This window comes from Pipistrellus kuhlii, unplaced genomic scaffold, assembly GCF_014108245.1.
Source record: "Pipistrellus kuhlii isolate mPipKuh1 unplaced genomic scaffold, mPipKuh1.p scaffold_m20_p_23, whole genome shotgun sequence".
NCBI lineage: Eukaryota > Metazoa > Chordata > Mammalia > Chiroptera > Vespertilionidae > Pipistrellus > Pipistrellus kuhlii.
In genome coordinates, this window is record NW_023425522.1 from 58,569 (window position 1) to 79,333 (window position 20,765).

The following is a 20,765-nucleotide window of genomic DNA, read 5'->3' on the forward strand; positions in this document are numbered from 1 at the left end:
CTCAGACAGTGCGTGTGCCATCAATCGGAACACGTGGTCATCTGAAGGAGCAAGGTCTGGTGAATATGGCAGGTGGGTTAATACTTCCCAGGCAGGATCTTCTAACGTGTCTTCAACTGGTTTTGAAGTGTGTGATGGTGCGTCATCATGAAGCAAAATTACTTTGCAGTGTCTCCTGTCACATTCTGGTCGTTTCATGATCAAAGTGTGGTTTAAATTATTTGTTGTCAGTAATGATCAGTATTAACGGTTTCACCTGGTTTTAGCAGCTCATAATACACCACACCTTCCTGATCCCGCCGAAAGCATAGCATTGTCCTCTTTCCAAAGCAAACTGGCCTTGCAGTCGATGTTCATGGTTGACCTGGATCAACCCATGGTTTTGTGCATTAGGGATTCTCAAAATAAAGCCACTTTTCATCGCCAGTCACAATTTGATGCAAAAAATACTTTCTTTCATGCCGTTGAAGCAACATTTTGCTGATGATTTTTCTTCGGTTTTCCATTTGTGTTTTGTTTGGTTGATGTGGCACCCATTTTTCTTCCTTTAAAATATTTCCCATTGCTTGTAAACGATTGGAAATTGTTTGCTGAGAAATGTTTAATCTTTCTGCAACTTGTTTTTGAGTTTGACATGCATCTTCATCCAATAATGCTTGTAATTGTTGGTCTTCCAACTTTTTTGGTTGACCTGGACATTCTTTGTCTTTCACATCGAAATCATCACTTTTAAAGCATATAAACCATCATTCTCAAGTATCTTGAGATGGAGCATGTTCACCACAAGCTTCCTGAAGTATACGATAACCTTTTCTTCAAAATAAAGTAATGAATTAAAACTTCCTGCAAACACTCTTATTTTTTTTTTTTTTGCACAAAATTTGACATTTTTAAGCAAAAAATATTTAGGATGTTAACATCTTCAGCAAATTTGACATGAAGTTTTTAAGCTTGCTGTCAATACAACAAAACAGCATACATATCAAATCGCATATATATCAACATATGTGTAACTCCATCTATTGAAAAAAATCGGCATTATTAACTGGTACACCTGCTGTGTGTGTGTGTGTGTGTGTGTGTGTGTGTATGTGTGTGTATGTGTGTGTGTGTGTGTGTATACAATATATATATATGTGTGTATATATACAATATATATATATATATATGTGTGTGTGTGTGTGTGTGTGTGTGTGTGTGTGTATATATATATATATATAGATAAAACAAAATCAAAAACAGGGACTCAAACAGTAGCATTCACGGGGGGATCCAAGATGGCTGCGCCCAGGTGAACACCTAGCCACCGCCACACACAACAATTTCAATAAAATACAACTAAAATATAAAACGGACATTGCCCAGAACTACAGGAAGGTTGACTGACTGGAAATTCTACAGCGAGAAGCAAGGAGAAAACCAGAAGGAGGCGCGGAGGAGCTGGAAAAGCCCAAGGTACGGAGACACAGAGCGCGGAGAGGACGGACCTGAGAGGAGGGAGGCCGAGTGCCTGGCGGGCGTTCCCTAGCAGAAAGGAGATAAAATTCCGACTGTGCTGGGCCCCCGACTGCTCTGAACCCCAGTTCTAGGCCAGACCCCGGGGACTCAGGCTCAGCCATAGGGAGCTGGGCTGTAAGGCGGAACCCCGGGGAGAGGCAAAAGGAGGTCCCGGAGGCGCGCACACCGCGCAGAGAAGGGATGGTCGGCTGTGCCGCGGGATTGCCCTGACAGGAAGGAGACTGGGGCTCCAGACTGCTCTGAACGCCACCTCCAACTCCACTTCCAACTGAACTGAACCCCAATACCGGGCTCATTGTGGGAGATCATAGACTGTTTGGCAGCAGGCGAAAATCGAGGACACCTTTCTCTCAGAGGCGCCGGCAGCGAGCACTGAAGGACCCGCATAGGGCGAGGCTGACGGAAGCCAAAACTGCAAGCTCCACCCTGAAACCCCGTCCCATCTGTAACTGCGAAATGCGACAACAAAATAGATCACAAAAGAAAGAAATGGAGGACAAAAAGTGTCTGGATATAGAGTTCAAATCTATGCTTATAAGGCTTTTCAAGAATTTCCTAGAAAAGATGGATAAGACCTATGAAGATATGAAAAGAGATCACTAGAATTAATAAGGAGTCATCAAGAAATGATAAGAAATCAACAAGAAATAAAGAATACATTGTCTAAAATAAAAAATATTTTACAGAGTCCTAAAAACAGAAGGGAAGATCGCAAGAATCAAGTCAAAGATTTGGCACATAAAGAGCCAGAAGACACTCCTCCACAGAAGCTAGAAGGCAAGAGAATCCAGAAAATTGAAGATAATGTAAGAAACCTCTGGGACAACTTCAAGCGAACCAACATCAGAATTATGGGGGTCCCAGAAGAAGAGAGAGAGCAAGATATGGAAAACATACTGAAAGAAATAGTGACAGAAAACTTCCCCCACCTGGTGAAAGAATTAGACTTACAAGTCCAGGAAGCGCACAGAACTCCAAACAAAAGGAATCCAAAGAGGACCACATCAAGACACATCATAATTAAAATTCCAAGAGCAAAAGACAAAGAGAGAATATTAAAAGAAGCAAGAGCAAAGAAGGTAGTTACCTCTAAAGGAGCACCTATACGATTGTCAGCTGACTTCTCAACAGAAACCATGCAGGCCAGAAGGGAATGGCAAGAAATATTCAAGGTGATGAATAATAAGAACCTACAGCCAAAGATAATCTATCCAGCAAAGCTATCACTCAGAATCGAAGGCCAGATAAAGAGCTTCACTAATAAAAAAAGCTAAAGGAGTTCATCAACACCAAACCAGAATTATATGAATTGCTGAAGGGGGTTCTTTCAGAAGAGAAAGTAAACAAAGATAAAAATTATGAACAACAAATACGTAACTATCAACAAGTGAATCTAAAAACCAAGGAAATTAAAAAAAAATCTGATGAACAATATTAACTGGTGAATATAATAGAATCAGAGGTATGGAAGGGGAGTGAACTGACGATTCTTGGGGAAAAGGGGAGAGGGGGGCGTGGGAAGAGACTGAACATAAACTGTGCACCTATGGATGAGGACAATGGGGAGTGGAGAAAGGGCAGAGGGTGGGGTGAGAACCTGGTGGAGGAGAGCAATGGTGGGGGGGAAAAAAGAACATTTGTAATAATATGAACAATAAAAACTTATTTAAAAAACAACAAAAAAAAAAACAGTAGCATACACAATAGCCAGAAAGTAAAAACAACTATAGTGTCCATCAACAAATAAATGGATAAAAAAATGTGGTGTAAACATACAATGGAATACTTTTCGGCCATAAAAAGTGATGAAATTTTAAAAAAGAGAGAGGAAGGGAAAGGGAGAGAGAGAAACAGCAAGTGAGAATGAAACTGATTGGCTGCCTCCCGTCTATCGGGGACTGAGCCCGCAACCCAGGTCTGTGCCCTGACTGGGAAGCAAATGGCAACCTTACGGTGCGCGGGACAACGCGAGCCACACAGGCAGCTAAAAGCATGAAGCTGTGACACATGCTACAATATGGATGAACCTTAGAACATTATGCTTAGTGAAGTAGCCAGGCACAAAGGACAAATACTGTCTTTTTCTACTTACATGAGGTATCTAGAACAGGCAGATTCAGAGACAGAAAGTAAGAGAGGTTTCCAGCGGCTGGGGAGTGGGGGTGAGAATGGATTCATGTTTAATGGGTACAAATTTTGTCAGGGATGATGCAACCGTTTTTATAATTACCTATAGTGTGGTGATAATTACATACATTGTGAGTGCATTTAATGCCACTGAGTGGTACACCAAGAAATGGGTAAACTGATAAACAGTGTTATATCTATTTTTCCGTAATTAAAATTTTAGAACTCATCACTAACCTGCCCTCGTCCCGCCAACAGAAGAGCCGGGCAGGTGCCAGCGGGTGAAGGGGAGGGAGCAGTGCTAACAGGCGGCGGGGGGCCCGGCCACGGCAGCCCTGCCTCGGCCGGCCGGCGGTGGAGCAGCTGCTGTGGTGGCCTGTGGCCACCTGCCCAGGGCCACGTCCAGTAGCCCAGGGCCACTGTCTCAGCAGAGGACGGACTGACCCTTTGCCAGAAGACGCCCCGTGGGCTCACCTCAGAGGCCGGCGAAGCGGCGAGTTCCTTGGCGAGCTGCTCCAGGGCCTCTCTGTTCCGGCCGCAGAGCACCAGCTTCGCGCCCACGGCGTGGAAGACCTTGGCGCACTCTGGAAGGAGAGAACCCGATGTCTCAGGCGATTCAGCGCCTGCCTCCCCCATGCAGCTCCCACTCACCCCATGTCCCATAACTGTATCGTTTCTATCGATACATGCACAGAACATACATGTGCTAGCCCCAGTCACAGGCATGGAGCCTTCCAGTGATGAAGGAGCCTCAGGGAGCTCGCAACGGGCTGGACAGGCATCTCAGGCCGAGGGGAGGCCAGGTGCTGTGTCAGAACTTCATCCCGTCTGCAGCTCTGAGAAAGCTGTGAGCTTACCCCGTTCACAACTCAGGGAGCTCAGCAAGGCCGATCCGGCGTGCCCGCCACGTGCTGTGCGGGTCTAGGCCTATGTTCTAGCCCAACCCAAGTGCTGCCCAAATTCTTTTAATGCAACGGGCACACATCTACCAGGGCCTAGACCTGCACAGCACGAGGCGTGCACTGCCGGATTGACCTTGCTGAGCTCCCTGCGTTGTGAACGGGGTGAGCTCACAGCTTTCTCAGAGCTGCAGACGGGATGAAGTTCTGAGCACAGCACCTGTCAAGTGTGTCCGCCAGGCTGGCCTCCCCTCGGCCTGAGATGCCTGTCCAGCCCGATGTGACAAAGGGGGGGTGGCCATCTGAACCTGTGCCAGGAACCAGTATTCTTTTCTTTTTTTTTTTATATTTTATTGATTTTTTACAGAGAGGAGGAGAGAGGGATAGAGAGCTAGAAACGTCGATGAGAGATGAACATTGACCAGCTGCCTCTTGCACACCCTCCACCGAGGATGTGCCCGCAACCAATGTACATGCCCTTGACCGGAATCGAACCTGGGACCTTTCAGTCCGAAGACCGACGCTCTACCACTGAGCCAAACCGGTTTCGGCAGGAACCAGTATTCTGACGCACATCCTTGCTAGTGGATAATTAGCTCCATTCTTCTCTGGGAGGCCTGTCCTGCCTTGCAGAACCTGTTTCCCGGAGGACTCCCATTTTAGAGGCCATAAACCATGAACCATATATGACTCCCAGAGGGGGTTGTCAGCACAGTCACCAGCCAGGCCAGGCCTCAAGGTGTAACCTCACTGCCCCATCCCAACCCACGGGGGCTGCAAAGCTCGCGAAAAGCCCGGAAGCCTGGTGCATGTGGGGGCCAAAGAGGCTAAGGGGACGAAGGAAGGCTTCCTCCATCTCATCACTCAGGCTCTGGAGGCTGGTGAGCCTGCTGTTCGGCACAAATGGCTCTTCCTGGCCCCGCTGAGTGCCCGCTGATCGTTCTCCCGGGCCGCCTGGCAGCCTGGCTGCAACATCACCTGGTGCCCTGGCCGGGAAATACCGTCACGCTGCCCACTGAGGGCACCGGTGGTAAGGGCTGGTGGTCGGGTCCGTTCACCCTTTCTAGAACCAGGCATCTGACCAGTGAGTTTTCCCCGGGGGACCAGTCTGAGAGCAGGCCTCTCTTTCGGGACAGAAGCAGCAGCTGATCACCACTTGGGCAATTTACTTGCCTCAGTTCAGGGACTTTCCGTGGTGGAAGCCTAAGCTCGGACTGGCTGGTGTGTGAACTGAGTGTGAGAGCCTGAGTGGAGCGAAAGCTTCCGTGCTGACCTGTGTCGATTAACTGGGAGGGATTACCCAGGTTAACTGCAAACATGGGCGTATTCCTCCACACCCACTGTCTTAGACTGTGTGCTAAAGAATCTAGGGAAGGTGTTCCTGGGGGCTGGGGGGTCATCCCCTGGAAGTGGAGAAAGATGTGTGAAACAGACGGGCCATCTCTGGAGTAGGATGGCCACGGAGGGCACACTGGACGTCCCTCCAATCAGGAATGCTTACATTACAGTTACAACGGGAGACCCAGGTCGTCCCAACCAGCTCCCCTGCATTGATCAGCGGCTGGAAACAGCTCAGCTCAAGCCACCTTGGATCCGGCTCTGCGTGCACACGCAGGGACAGAGTAAGTTTCAGTGGCAGGAGAGCAGAGACGGGCAGCGGCAGAGAGGCAGGCCCTCAGAGAGAATAAGCCACCTGTTCTGCAGGAAGCCCTGCCAGTGTTACCACCTCCATGTGTGCCGGTCAGGGAAGCTCAGATTCACACCCCCTCCCTCTCTCCCCAACCGGACTCTCCAGAGCCTGTTGCACTCAGCTGATCAGGGGCCCAGGCCAACCCCAGCCTTCCAGATGCCTCTCTGGGAGACTCAGGGTCCCCAAGTGCTTGGAGAAGATGGGACCCTACAAGAGGGGGGATCGGCCTCTTACTACCAGCCTTTACCATGGCTGATCTCCTGAACTGGGAACATCACAGTCCTGTTTATTCTGAAAAATCTCAGGCTTGGTAGACCTCCTAGAGTCAGTTTCCAGACCCATAAGCCCACCTGGGTTGACTGCAAGCAGCTCCTTCTCACACTTTTTAACACTGAGGAACGCATGAGAATAGTAATGGAAGCTCAGAAATGGCTTCAGACCCAGCCCTGGCGGGGAAATTAGACACAGACCGAGGGACCAGGGAGACTTCCCAGCTGATGAGCCCAGATGGGACCTGAGCTCAGAAGACGGAAGGGCCAGGCTAGAGAGCTATCGACTGACCTTCCTCTAGGGCAGTGGTTCTCAACCTTTCTACTGCCGCGACCCTTTAATACAGCTCCTCATGTGGTGACCCCAACCATAACATTATTTTTGTTGCTAATTCATAACTGTAATTTTGCTACTGATATGAATCGTAATGTAAATATCTGTTTTCAGATGGCCTTAGACAACCCAGCTAGCAGTTCTCAACCTGTGGGTTGTAACCATCGGAAAACACAGATATTTACATTACGATTCATTAACAGTAACAAAATTACCGTTATGAAGTATCAACGAAAATAATTTTATGGTTGGGGTCGCCACAACATGAGGAGCTGTACTGAAGGGTCGCACACAGCGTTAGAAAGGTGGAGTCCTGCAAGGGACTCAGGGCCAAGGCCAAGAAGCCCACCAATATGGCCAAGACCTCCAAGGTCTTCCAGAAACCCAATGGAAGTCCCGCAGCCTTCTATGAGGACTCTGAGGCATATCGGATCTAGACTCCTTTTGACCCTGAAGCCCAGAAAAATCAAACTATGGTCAATGCAGCCCTTGTAGGTCAGGCTCAGCCCAATATAAGGAGAAAGCCAAAGAAGCTCAAAGGCTTTGTGGGAAAAACTAAACCAAGCTGTTAGAAATAGCAAACAAGGTTTTCATCAACGGAGACATATCAGAAAGATAAGAAAGGGAAACAAGGACCCAGGCCAGCGGGAAGGAGGACAAACCTCAAGCAGGATCAGGGTGCCTACTGTAAGGAGCCTGGACACTGGAAGAATGAATGTCCAAACCACCGGAAAGGGAAGTAAGGGTCGTCCAACCCACCCAGCCGCTACTGAGACATCTCATCGGGCGGCTGCCGACTCCAACAGGACAGGACAGGCTCTTTCCAACCGGGCCCCCACGAGCCCACGGTCAGAATGAAAACTGGGGCCAGACTGTGGACTTTATGGTCGATACTCAGAAGGCAGCTCCTCTCTCAGGAAAGGTCACCATTATCAGAGCTACCAGGGACCAGACCCACAGACCATTCTGCCGCCTTCGCCAATGCCAACTTGGCGGCCACCACGTAACCCAAGAATTCCTGTACTACTTTTAGCCAAGATGGGGGCAGAGCTCACCTCTGCCCCAGATGGCTGGGCACAGCTGCGCCTAGGTGAGGAGGCCTCTCCAATGATGCTGTCCTCAGCAGTGCCCGGGGGAGAATGGACACTTTATGCCTTCCAGTCAAAGGCCTCACTTAGAGCCTGAATTAGAGGAAGAATTCCCACTGGTCTGGGCAGAAGGAAACCCCCCTGGCCTGGCCAAGGACCATGCCCGATACTAACCGACTTAAAGCCTGGGGCACAGCCTGTTAAAATCCGCCAATATCCAAATCCAAGGGAAGCGCCTAGGAATCCAGGTCCACTGAGACCGGCTGCTTCAGTGGGGATTCTTAAACGGTGTTCGTCCCCATGGAAGAGCCTTCTTGCCTGTCAAAAAGCCTGGGACTACGGACTACCGCCCGGTGCAGGACCTGCGGGCTGTTATAACTCCTACACTCTTACACTCTTCTGGGACTCATCCCAACAGGGGCGGTATGGTTTACATGCCTAGAACCGAAAGATGCCTTTTTCTGCCTTCAGCTGGCACCCTCCTGTCAGCCCGTTTGCCTTTGAGTGGGAAAACCCAACTACGGGGGCCAAGGAGTTCACCTGGACCAGACTGCCACAGGGTTCAAGAGCTCCCCTCTCTCTCTAGTGGAGCACTGGCATCTGATCTGTCCAAGTCCCCAGGAGAGGACTTGGGGTGCATTCTACTCCAATATATTAACGACCTCCTATTGGCCAGCTCCACGCAAGCTCAGTGCTGGGAAGGAACAAGAGCCCTTCTCAGACTCTTAATGGAAACAGGTGACTGGATGTCCAAGAGAGAGGCACAAATCTGTCAGAGAGAAGTCAAGTACCTAGGCTTCCGGATCACCTGAGGGAAACGAAGGCTAGAAACTGAAAGAAAGCAGGCAGTATGCCATCCCAGTCCCCAGCCCCGGCGGCAGATTTGGGAATTCCTGGGAGCGGCAGGGTTTTGTTGAATTTGGATCCCAAGGTGTTCAGTCCTAGCTAAGCGCCTCTATGAGGCTTTAGAAGGAGAGAAGGCACCCATTTACTGCGATCCTGAGCAGGAAAAGGCCTCCACCACCATTAAGACGAAGCTCCCCCAGGCCCAGCACCAGGGCTCCCGGATGTGACATGAGACTAACCCGTTCGTCCATAAGAACAAGGTAGCCACGGAGTCCTGACTCAGGAGTCTGGACCTTGGCAAAGACCAGTAGCCTCTCCTCCAAGCAGATCGACCCGGTTGCCTCCAGGTGGCCCCCATGTCTCAGGGCCCTTGCACCATGGCATTATTGGTCAAAGAAGTAGATAAGCTTAACCTGGGACAAAACGTAAATATTAAAGTATTAATACCTCATGCTGTTGTCACCCTAATGGAAGCTAGGGGGCAGAACTGGCTAACTCATACTCGAATGACTCAATACCAAGGGCTTCTATGTGAAAATCCACAGGTATGATTAGAAGCAATAATTCTTAATCCTGCCACCTTCTTACCCGCCACTAAGGGAGCCCCTGAGCATGACTGTTTAGAAGTCCTAGAGGAGGTTTACTCTAGCCGGCCAGATCTGACAGGCCTCTGCAGAATCCTGACCTGATATTTTAAACAGACGGAAGCAGCTTTCTAGATGAAGGGAAGAGTCAGGTATGCAGTGATATCGGACTTTGAGACAGTAGAGGCACAGGCTCTGCCCGATGGATGGTCAGCACAGAGGGCCAGAGCCTTAGAACTCAGCAAGGAAAAGTGCGCTAACATTTACACCGACTCAAGCTATGCCTTTGCCACCCTGCATATCCACGGGGCTATATACAAGGAAAGAGGATTCTGACCGCTGTAGGGAAAGGAATCAAAAACCAGAATGAAGTCCTAAAATTACAGAAGCAGCCTGGGAGCCCAAGGAAATAGACGTCATCCTTTGTAAGGGTCACCAGAGGGGAAAGACCCACGGTCAGAAGGAACAGAAGGAAACCATCGTGCTGCTGGCTGCCGAAGAAGAAATGGCACCCTCGCACATCCTGCTGGCCACTGAATTACACTCCCCAGGAAGAGGAACGGGCCCAGCAAGAAGGGAGCAAGAGAACGAAGGAAGGCTGGTGGATACTCCAGATCATAGGGTCTATGTCCCAGAACAGTTAGCCCATAAGGTAGTCCTCCAGCAGCTTTGTTAGGCAGATACCACCGAAATTACCCATCTTCTCTCCTGTGAGCCTCAGCCTCTCAGGCTGCCTCCTCTGTGTGCAGAACCACGCCAACTAGGTCCTGTGGGACCAATAGGAGTTCAGCGCTGCGGGAAAACTCCTTTTGAGGACTTAGACTCTAAGTCTTAGAGGGAGACTTTACAGAAGTAGGGCCTAGCAGAGGGAATAAATATCTCCCAGTCTTCCTCTGCACTTTTTAGGCTGGGTCAAGGCATATCCCACTCACACAGGGAAGGCAAGAGAAGTCACTAAGGCATTGCTGAAGGACAGAATTCCACACTATAATACCTCTACCCATCAGGTCAGATAATGGCTCAGCCTTTGAAGCTGAAGTACTACAGCAGGTAGCCAAGGCTTTAGAATTAAATGGAACCTACATACAGCTCATGGGCCTCAGAGCTCAGGGAAAGTAGAACACATAAACCGGACAATCAAGCAAGCCATGGCTAAGTTTGTCAAGAGTCAACCTTACCCTGGGCAGTCCGACATCCCTCTCACAATCCAGAACTGCTGGCTCCCAACTGCTTGCCTGTCTGCCTGCCTGCCATCCTGATCACCATCTAATCACTTCCTGCCAACCTGATCAACGCCTAACTGCTCCCCTGCCGGCCATCATGTGGCAGCCATCTTGTGTGCACATGGGGATGGCCATCTTTGACCACATGAGGGCAGCAATCTTGTGTGTTGGAGTGATGGTCAATTTGCATATTACCCATTTATTAGATAGGAGGATAACACCACACGATCCAAACAGGTTACTATCCTTGGACCAGTAACCACGAACACTGCCTTAGCATTCAGTCACCCTCTGCACCAGATGGGGGCTCCCTGGAGGAGCTGCTTTGGGACATCTTGATCAAAGCCTCTACAACTTGACTCTTGACCTTAAACCTGCCTCTAATTGGGCTGACTACGCTGTCACCCAGACAGCTCCCTTTCGGAAACCTGATCGATTTTCAGCAGGGCCCACCGTCTCCGCGGCCTTCCCAGCCACTGACACCGCTCAGTTCTGCTCAGGCTGTCCCGCACCTGCCCAAGGTGTCACCCATGCAGGACTGCACACTGAACCGACAGGCCTCATGCCGTCGTCTCCCTTCCCACGGGCTCCCACACTCAAATTCTGGGTGGAGACTGACAGGAGATTTATTTTCTTTGAAAACACCACCTCTGGCCAAAACTGGTTTGGCCTGTGGACTGAAAGGTCCCGGGTTCGATTCCGGTCAAGGGCATGTGCCTTGGTTGCGGTCACAACCCCAGTAGAGGATATGCAGGAGGCAGCTGATCGATGTTTCTCTCTCATCGATGTTTCTAACTCTCTATTTCCCTTCCTCTCTGTAAAAAAAATCAATAAAATATATATTTAAAAAAGAAAAAAAAGAAACCCCCACCTCTGGGGCCACAGAAAACAACCCCCACGGCCCCTTTCAGCCTGACAGGGGCAATCTTGGCAGGAACCCTCTCTGCCTGGGAACAAAAGAGCAAGCTCACACACCTCTTCACCACTGAGAACACCTTCTGTCGGGAGACCCGGGCATGTTCTTCCTCTGTGGCCCCAACTCCTGTCTGTCTACTGCCAACTGGACTGGGACCTGCACTTGGCTTACCTCGCCCCCAAACAGACATTGCCCCCACCATTCAGTCCTTTAAGGTCCCCTCACTGCCTATGCTCAAACCAGAGGACCATCGCCTCCTCCTGCTCCTTGTTGGCCTAGGAAGAGCTACAGGCCTGGCACTGGGACAGGGAGTTGACAACTTCCCTCTCCTACTATCAAAGCCGATCCAAAGACCTTGTAGACATCTTAGGGAAATAGCCCGAGCATTATTGCAGTGCAAGACCAGATGGACTCACTGGCAGCAGCCACCCTCCAAAACCAAAGAGGACTAGATCTTCCAACCGCAGGAAAGGGGGCTTATGTGTGTTCCTTGAGCACGAGTGCTGTTTTTATGTCGACCAGTCCGGCACTGTAAGGGATGGGGCCCAGAAACTAGGAAGACAGGAATTATCGGAATCTTGGAGTTCCTGGAATAATACATAGAATTGGGCATCTTGGGCACTCCCATTAGCCATCCCCCTCCTGATGCTTCTCCTTGCACTGTTATTAGGTCCTTGCATTCTGAACTTTCTCACCTGCTTTATTTGCTCTCCCTTAGAAGCCTTCAAGATCCAGATGGTGCTACAAGCCAGGCACTGAACTACTGTTCTGACCTCTCGGGGAAGATGAAGAAGGCTCAAGCTACTGACCCCCGTAACAGTACCCCCCTCGGCAGGAAGCAGCCAGAGCGACTGGCGACCCTATCCCCAATTCCTGAGTCTTCTATAATCCCAAATGCTAAGGCTAGTTTGAGGATCAAGAGGTGGGAATGGAGGGGAATATAAGACAAAAGGGGGCTGGCCACCTGAACCTGTGCCAGGAACCAGTATTCTGACGCACAGTGGACAATTAGCTCCATTCTTCTCTGGGAGGCCTGTCCTGCCTTGCAGAACCTGTTTCCCGGAGGACTCCCATTTTAGAGGCCATAAACCATGAACCATATATGGCAAGACTGGCAGATTGACTCACTCACATGCCCCTATTAAAAAAATCACACAAATATCTCTTAACCTTCATAGATACTGTCTCAGGCTGGGTAGAGGCCATTCCCCACAACGTCTGACCCACCTCATTACAATCAGATAATGGACCTGCTTTCAGATCTCAAATGACTCAGCAGTCTCCTCTACCCAACATCCAATGGAACTCACATCCCCTACCAGCCCAGTCTTCAGGCGAGGTAGGAAAGGCAAAGTCCTTAATTCCGTCTCACCTAACTAAACCAATTCTCAAAACTACAGAACCTGCTGAAATCGGTTTGGCTCAATGGATAGAGAGTCGGCTTGGGGACTGAAAGGTCCCGGGTTCAATTCCGGTCAAGGGCATGTACCTTGGTTGCGGGCATATCCCCAGTAGGGGGTGTGTAAGAGTCGGCTGATTGATGACTCTCTCTCATCGATGTTTCTAACTCTCTATCTTTCTCCCTTCCTCTCTGTACAAAATCAATAAAATATATATTTTTTTAAAAAGAAGAAGAAGAAAAAAAAAGAACCTGAAACTGCTCTCCTACCTCCAGGCCTTCTGCGCATCAGGGCAGCCCCCGTGCACCCTCCCTTCTCAGTCCCTGTGAACCCATGTGTTAGGAAGCTTCCCTCCACAGGGGCCCGTCCAGGAACCTGAGTCCCCATCTTAAATCTCGTCACACAATCACCAAAGAACGTGCTAATCAGGTCCTCCCTAGACCTGTTACAGGAGACACTCCCTACTCCTCCTAGAGGAAATCCGCCATAATTCACAGCCCTGAAGGCAAGGTCCTCTTAACCGCCCCAACTGCAGCTAAACTATCAGGGCATGCCCCCTGGTTCCACCTTTCCAGATTAAAACCCACTTCAGGACACCTCCATCGCCTAAGATTACAGCCACCAGATTGGGGCCCCCAGAAGAGGGTGAATGAGTGAGCACCCGCAGGTGCTCCCTCTGTTCCCTAGTAACCCTGGCTTCCCTGAAAGCCCACCTCCTCTCCTGGCACAAACCCTCCCGGTCCTACCTACCGCCCACTCCCCGTTTGCATCAGGATTCTCATCTTTCCAAGGGCCTGCCTTCTACAAAGGGACTTGAATTACCCATGGGGCAAGATTTCCTTCTTTCTAGATCCCGAACATCCCCTTTCCCCTGGGGGCCATTCCTGCTAGGAAGTGGGGATTAGCTCTCCTTCTCATCCCACCCCAGCCCTCCTCTCCTCTCTCATAAGGAACTTCCCCCCTCCACTCATCTCCAACAAATACTCATCCTCGCCCATCCCTCCTTAGCGAGGACTGCTGGCTCTGCCTCCCCCTCTCCTCTTCAGCGAACACCACCATCCCTATGCCAATCCAGAGATGGGGCCAGGCAAAACCACTCTGCTTATAAGAAGGGAAAGGGAACTATGTTTCTCAAAAAGGCAGACACCTGCCGAAACCGGTTTGGCTCAGTGGATAGAGCGTCAGCCTGCGGACTGAAAGGTCCCAGGTTCGATTCCAGTCAAGGGCATGTACCTTGGTTGCGGGCACATCCTCAGTGGGGGGTGTGCAGGAGGCAGCTGATCAGCTGATCGATGTTTCTAACTCTCTATCCCTCTTCCTTTCTGTAAAAAAATCAATAAAATATATTTTTTTAAAATTGCCTACCCATTCACCCTCCTTTAAAAAAAAAAAAAAAAAAAGGCAGACACCCTTCTAGGTAACTATCCCACAGCCCAGGCTAACCAAGCCTCCCTTTTCTAAGGTAGCTCTTCCCTCTCCATCAGCCAAGCCCCTTTATGCTTTACAAGGTCACAGGGAAGTATAACAGGCCATCTCCCATCATCAGGTGGCCACACACAGTTAATCTAGAACTATCAACAGCCAGTGGTCCCAGTGGATTGACCACCAGGTTTCCCAGGAAGCCACTGGCTATTTCCTGCAGCCCGCCTGTTTTATCCAACCATCCAGGCCCCAGGCTTCCACTGCTCCTTTCCTTCCTTTTGCTCTTCCTTGGATAACAGCCCATCCTAGCGTTCCCGCCCACTTTCACTCACTCATCTGTCACCCGTATCAGCAGCACCATGGCAACGACCCTCTGGGTTTGGAGCACAGGACTAGGAAAGGGAACCTCATACCCTTTAGTCACCTCTTCTCTCCAACCCTTATCGGGAGATCATCCTCAGCATGATCAGGGATTCTTCTTCCTCTGTGGGGAGGACACATACATCTGCCTCCCCACCAGCTGGGCAGGAACCTGTACTCTCGTCTCTCACCCAGTGCAGATGCAGCCCCAATAACCAGTCTCTACCTGTCCCCTTAACCCATCACAGCCAACACAAAGAGGAGCCCAGATAACCCCTCTCCTCACAACCCTCGGCATCACAGCAGGGGTTGGAACTGCCACAGGGAGCTTAACCGCTGCTCTACCTGTTTTGAACTCCTGTCTCGGGACCTATGAGAAACATGTGGATGCCCAGCAAGGGCAAAACTGGGAAAATGAGAACCTCACCCCCAGGGTAACCTATTCTCCCCTTTCATATCACTAGTGAGGCCACTGAGACCCCTACTCGATTCCCCCTAAAATAACATCTAGGCCTCAGTTGTATTTCAGCTCCAGGCTCAGAGAAGCAGCAAAACCAGACAAGTGACGCGTGGCAGCCTCAGGACCAGCTTTTACCTCCCAAGTCACTCAGGACCACTTTCAAGCCTTCACCTACCAGTCCCTTGGGGAAACCATGCTGCTGCAACCCTCCCTCGTCCAGCCCACTGCTATCACAGTCCGCTCCCCTGTGACCTCAGCGTCCCCCCTCAGAGGAAGTAGATACAGAAGACATGACCTTCGTCCCTCTTCCATAAAACACAAAGGCCGGAGTGCCAGGTCTGATCAAATAACGGGATACCAGAACCGGTGTGGCTCAAGTGGCCAGAGCAGAGGCCTGCGGACTGAAGGGTCCCAGGTTCGATTCCGGCCAAGGGCATGTACATTGGCTGCGGGCACATCCCCAGTAGGGAGTGTGCAGGAGGCAGCTGACCGATGTTTCTCTCTCTCATCGATATTTCTAACTCTCTATCCATGTCTCTTCCTCTCTGAAAAATCAATAAAATATATATATTAAAAAAAATAATAACGGAATAGACACCCCCTCCCCTGGGAACTGACCTTCAGGCCATTTCACTAAGGACATTCCCTTTTGCTGAGACCACATTCCATTCCATCTGGGGTACAGACTATGGAATAAATTCGTAATCCCTCATCATTCTGGCCTCCTGCTTTCCTCCTTAGCCACCTAACAGGGGGCAGGGGGAGCAGGGGGGACAGGGGGAGCAGGGAGGACAGAGGGGACAGGGGGAGCAGGGGGGACAGGAGCAGGGGGGACAGGAGGAGCAGGGGGGACAGGGGGAGCAGGGGGGACAGGAGCAGGGGGGACAGGAGGAGCAGGGGGGACAGGAGGAGCAGGGGGGACATTGGGAGCAGGGGGGACAGGGAGAGCAGGGGGGACAGGGGGAGCAGGGGGATAGGGGGGCGGAAGGGGCTGGCGGAGGTGGGTGGGGGGTGAGAGGATGGGGAGCAGGATGCTGGGGTCATGCACACAGAGCCGAGGGGCAGGATGGAGGCACACATGGGGAGTCCCTCTGCTGCCAGGTGGGAAAGGGCACAGCTCGAGAACCTGAAGCCTGGAGAGCCTCCAGCAGCCATGGCAGGAGGGCTGCACGCTAAAGGCTCCTCTGGGGGAAGGGAGGAGGACAGGCCGGACGGTATCGCACCCACTACTCTTCCAGGTGACCATGTGAGGACACCCCTAGGACGGAGGCGCAGCCAGAGGAAGTGTGCACCTCTGCTCGTCACTTCCTTTCGGTGCAAGGGCATGGCTCCCCAGGGCAAAGCCAGGAGGGCTCCTCAGGAGGCTCAGACAGCTCACGCAGAGAGTGGCCGGACGTGGGAGGGCGGGGTGGTGGCCGCCAGGGCCGAGGCAGCAGCTCCCTCAGGCTGGCGTCCTTCTCGCCCTCTGCAGCCCGGCTCCTCACCAGCTGTGCGGGCTCCACAGCTCCCTGGCAGGCAGGAGCTTCGGCTTGTCTCCTCTCCGAGCTCTGGTGTGGACTGGCTCAGCAGGAGGGCAGCCCCCCCCACCTGCAGCGGAGGAGGCGGCAGAGGGCGAGGCCTGCCCCAGTGCACTCTAATGAAAGGCGAGCAGCTTTCAGAAACTGGTACCACCACCCGGGGTGCCAGAGGGCGGGTCTGACCTCCGTGTTCACCGACTCCGACACGGGTTCTGTGGCCTGGTTAGCTCTGAGCGCTGTGTCTCTCTCCTCACACGGAGGAAACAGACTGATGAGGTAAAGTACAATAGATTGGGTACAAATTCTCCTTAGAAAGTACTGCAGGAGTACTGCTTTGTATTCCTCTGCCGCCTTTTTAAAAAATTATATTTTATTGATTTTTTACAGAAAGGAAGAGAGAGGGATAGAGAGTTAGAAACATCGATGAGAGAGAAACATTGATCAGCTGCCTCCCACACGCCCCCTTCTGGGGATGTGCCCGCAACCAAGGTACATGCCCTTGACCGGAATCGAACCTGGGATCCCTCAGTCCCCAAGCTGACACTCTATCCACTGAGCCAAACCAGCTAGGGCCTCAGCTGCCTTTTTAAACACTCTACTAGTAAATCAGACTGCTGGTGAAGCCTGCAAGGCCAGAGTTTAGGGGGCATCCCTGCCTGTCCTCCTGGCATCCGAGTCTGCCTCCCTCAGCACCCTGTGCCCTGGCTGAGCGCGGTCAGGGAGAGCTCAGAGTGGGCAGCCCAGTGGTGTCCTCTGCCCTCTGCTCACAGCGGGGGACAGGGGCGCTCAGGGAGGGTGAGGGTCAGGCTGTCACTCCTCCGGAGTGAAGCGGGGTCACTGGTCAATCCCAGAGAGAAGCCTGCTGACAGCTAAAGGCTGTGGAACCTGGAGGAGAAATGCCAAGACCCTTGGGGAGAGGAAGGCTGACCTCTAGGCTGCCCTGCAGCACCGCCTGCCACTCCTTCAGCGTTTACTCTGCCAAAACCAGGGCAGGGGCAGGCCGCGCCTCCCGCACAGCCCAGCAGGCAGCAGGGACAAAGGTGAATCAGTACATTCTCAGGCGAAGCTTCAGCTGGTTGTTCACTGGCTCATCGCAACAAAGGACACAGACCCAGCCACCTGCAGCCCTCTCAACCTGCCCCACCCTGTCTGCCCCTGCCCGGCCTACAGCCCTCTCAACCTGCCCCTGCCCCGCCTGCCCCTGCCCGGCCTACAGCCCTCTCAACCTGCCCCTGCCCCGCCTGCCCCTGCCCTGCCTGCCCCACCCAGGCCTGCCCCACCCTGTCTGCCCCTGCCCTGCCTGCTCCACCCAGGCCTGCCCCTGCCCCGCCTGCCCCAGCCCTGCCTGCCCCTGCTCCGCCTGCCCCTGCGCAGCCTACAGCCCTCTCTGCCTGTCCTGCCCAGGAGGTCTGGCTGTTCTCCCCAGGCAGCAAGGCCAAAGAGGTGGAGAGGCAGCATTCCTGAGGCCAGGACTGCTCCCGTTTACCAAACCATTCCCAAGATGAGGAACTTCCAGTCCTGCTGGCTTCCTCACCCTCTCTGGCCTTGCTCTGGCCCACATATGGGCACTTTATGAGATGCCACTGCAGGGCACAGGCACTGAATGGACTTGCAGAGCCGGGGGAGGGCGGCACCTGCTGGGTGAGTTCTGGCCAGTGGCCACTGGCGCTCAGAAAGCGCTTCCTAGCAGAGCAGGGAGACATTAGAGCCGCACAGGGGTGACAGGGAGGCAGATACCAGCCATGTTTGAAAGAGCCGCCCCAGGAAGGGGGGGTCGAGGGAAAGGGAGTCTCAGGTCCATGTATCTAGGCTTCAGGCACCCTCCGGGCTTGCAGATCCAGAAGGAGCTCGCTGCTTCAGGGCTCAGGCTGGGAGCGGCCTCCGGACAGCAGCCTGCTATGGTGCGAGGCCCCGTGTGACTGCACTCACACGGGAGGCGCAGCGCAGCCCCCGGAGCGGCTAACACGGGCAGAGCCGCGGCAGGGCCGCAGCCCCCCTCACGGCAGCTGCGATGCCTGGGTGAGACTTTGTTCCTACTTTGTTGTTGTTATCCTCACCCGAGGATAGTTTTCCCGTTGATTTTAAGAGAGTGGCAAGGAGGTGCGGGGGAGAGAAACATTGATGTGAGAGAGACACATCGAATGGTTGGCTCCTGCACTGACCCCACCAGGGCTGGGGATAAACCTGCACCCGGGCACACACCCTAGACTGGGAATCAAACCCGCAACCCTTCGGTGTGTGAGCCAACACCCTAACCACTCAGCGACCCTGGCCAGGCCTAACCCGGGCCTTTTCCCTGGCTAGAGGGGCAGACACATGGAGTCCTGTCCCTCCCGTGTTAAAGGGGCAGGCTGCCAGCAGCATTTCCTACTCCCTTCACGGCGTGGTGTCCGAGAGGACATGTACGAGAACCGGAGCACCTGTGTCCACACCTCCCGCCCCGCCTCTCACAAGCTCAGGACTCCGGGAAGGAGGCTTCCCTGGGATGGAGAGGGCGGTGCGGACTGCCTATCTGCAGTGAGGGAGGCGGAGCACCGGCTGGCTGTGGCCTGCAGGCACTGGCCCTGGGCAGTCTGCGGGTCCAAGGACAGGCCAGGGCCCCAGGAGAGACTCGCCCGCTTCACAGGCACTGGAGGGATCTCCCCCACAGCTTCCCGCTCCTCTGGCCCCGCAGCCACTCCCCCTGCAGACGGGCCCCCTGGCACCATGCTGCCAGCTTTGAGCCAGGCCTGCAGTGACTCCCCGCTGCCCTGCCTCCCTTTTCCTGAGCCATGTCCCCTCAGGTCAGACAAGACTGAGTTCTGCAGTCAGAGACGTGGTTTAAATCTCGGCCTCACCTTTCCGGCCAGAAGTGCTGGTCGGGCCTCCCTGACTCCGCCGCACGGATCTGGGACAGAAGCACAGCCGGTGCTCTCGCACGGCCCCTCCCGCTCCCAGGCCTGGCTGCCATCACCCGCCTGGAATGGCAATGACCTGAGCAAGTCCCTGCCTCTCCCCCCTGAGGGACAGGAGCCTCTCCATCTGCCTGTCCAGCACCTGCCAGAGCTGGCGGGGAAGGTGCCCACCAGCGCCGGCTGCACTGTGGCCAGCCGGAGGCGCAGCGGTGGGCCTGCACGGACCTGCGTGCCTCGAGGTGAGGAGCTGAGCAGGAGGGCGGCCGGAGGCCTCTGAACACTCCCCGCAGGAAGGAGTGCCCCCCTTGGCTGCCTGCAATGAGCCTGACGTAAGACAGGGAACAGGGAAGCTGGAGTGTATGTACGGGAGCCTCCCCCAACAGGAAGCTCTCAGATGTGAGCCAAGCAGGCAGCTTTCATCTTTCAGACAAAAACAAACACAATAAATCTGTGACGAACTGACAAGATCAAGGGGTTCGAGCTGTGAGCAGTAAATCGGTGAAGAATTTGCTCAGAAAGCCTCTCGTCCTTGAACTCACCACTGGTGACAAGAGGGCCGCTGCCTCCTGCTGCAGGGAGGGCCTTTGGAAACGCTCTCGGTCTCAGGGGCACTGCGCCTCCGCAGGGCCGGCACTGGTCTCAGGGCCCAGCCAGCGGTTAGACCACCGTGTAGCGGTACTTTTCAAAGTGTCCCCGATGTTTCCAGTGCCCACACAGTGTCCCAGCGCCTGGAGGTGCAGTTCCTGCTTTCAGGGAGCGAAGGAGGGTCACAGTGGCCTGTCCTCCAGCCCCAGCTGTTTCTAAAGTAACTTTAACTCAAAACGACCCGGGCCTTCTCCCCGGCTGGCGGCCAGCGATAGGTGGAGTCCTGTCCCTGCCATGCCAAGGGGCCACTGCACTGCGGAGTGGGCCTCGGGAGAGCGGGCGTCACCGCTCACCTCTCCACACGAATCCACGCAGGGCGGGTGTGAATTAGGGGTGACATATACCGCCCCTTCGCCTGTTTGGAAGGGAGCTAAGGACAGCTCTACAAACTCATCTGCTGGGAGGAGGGCGGCGACCGAAGGACCCAGCAGTGCAGGTGCTCCCTGAACTGGAAGGGCCTGGGCTGAAGAAACGGGGAGCTGAGGCATCACGCATGCTGGTCCCAGCCCTGCCACGCTGTGTCCGGTGCGGCTGCAGGCATGGCCCAGGCAAGAAGAGATGCGGAGTCCTGGC

At 53.1% G+C, this 20,765-nt stretch overlaps 1 protein-coding gene across 1 annotated transcript in view; it reads right to left on the reverse strand.

Annotated features, from left to right (window-relative positions):
* The window catches only part of DHRS7B (dehydrogenase/reductase 7B), a 56,258-nt gene that overhangs the window by 15,452 nt on the left and 20,041 nt on the right, over nucleotides 1–20,765 (reverse strand). Inside the window, exon 3 of the mRNA XM_036452078.2 lies at nucleotides 4,120–4,229. Within this exon, the coding sequence (XP_036307971.2) occupies nucleotides 4,120–4,229 (110 nt within the window). The remainder of the gene's footprint in view (nucleotides 1–4,119; nucleotides 4,230–20,765) is intronic.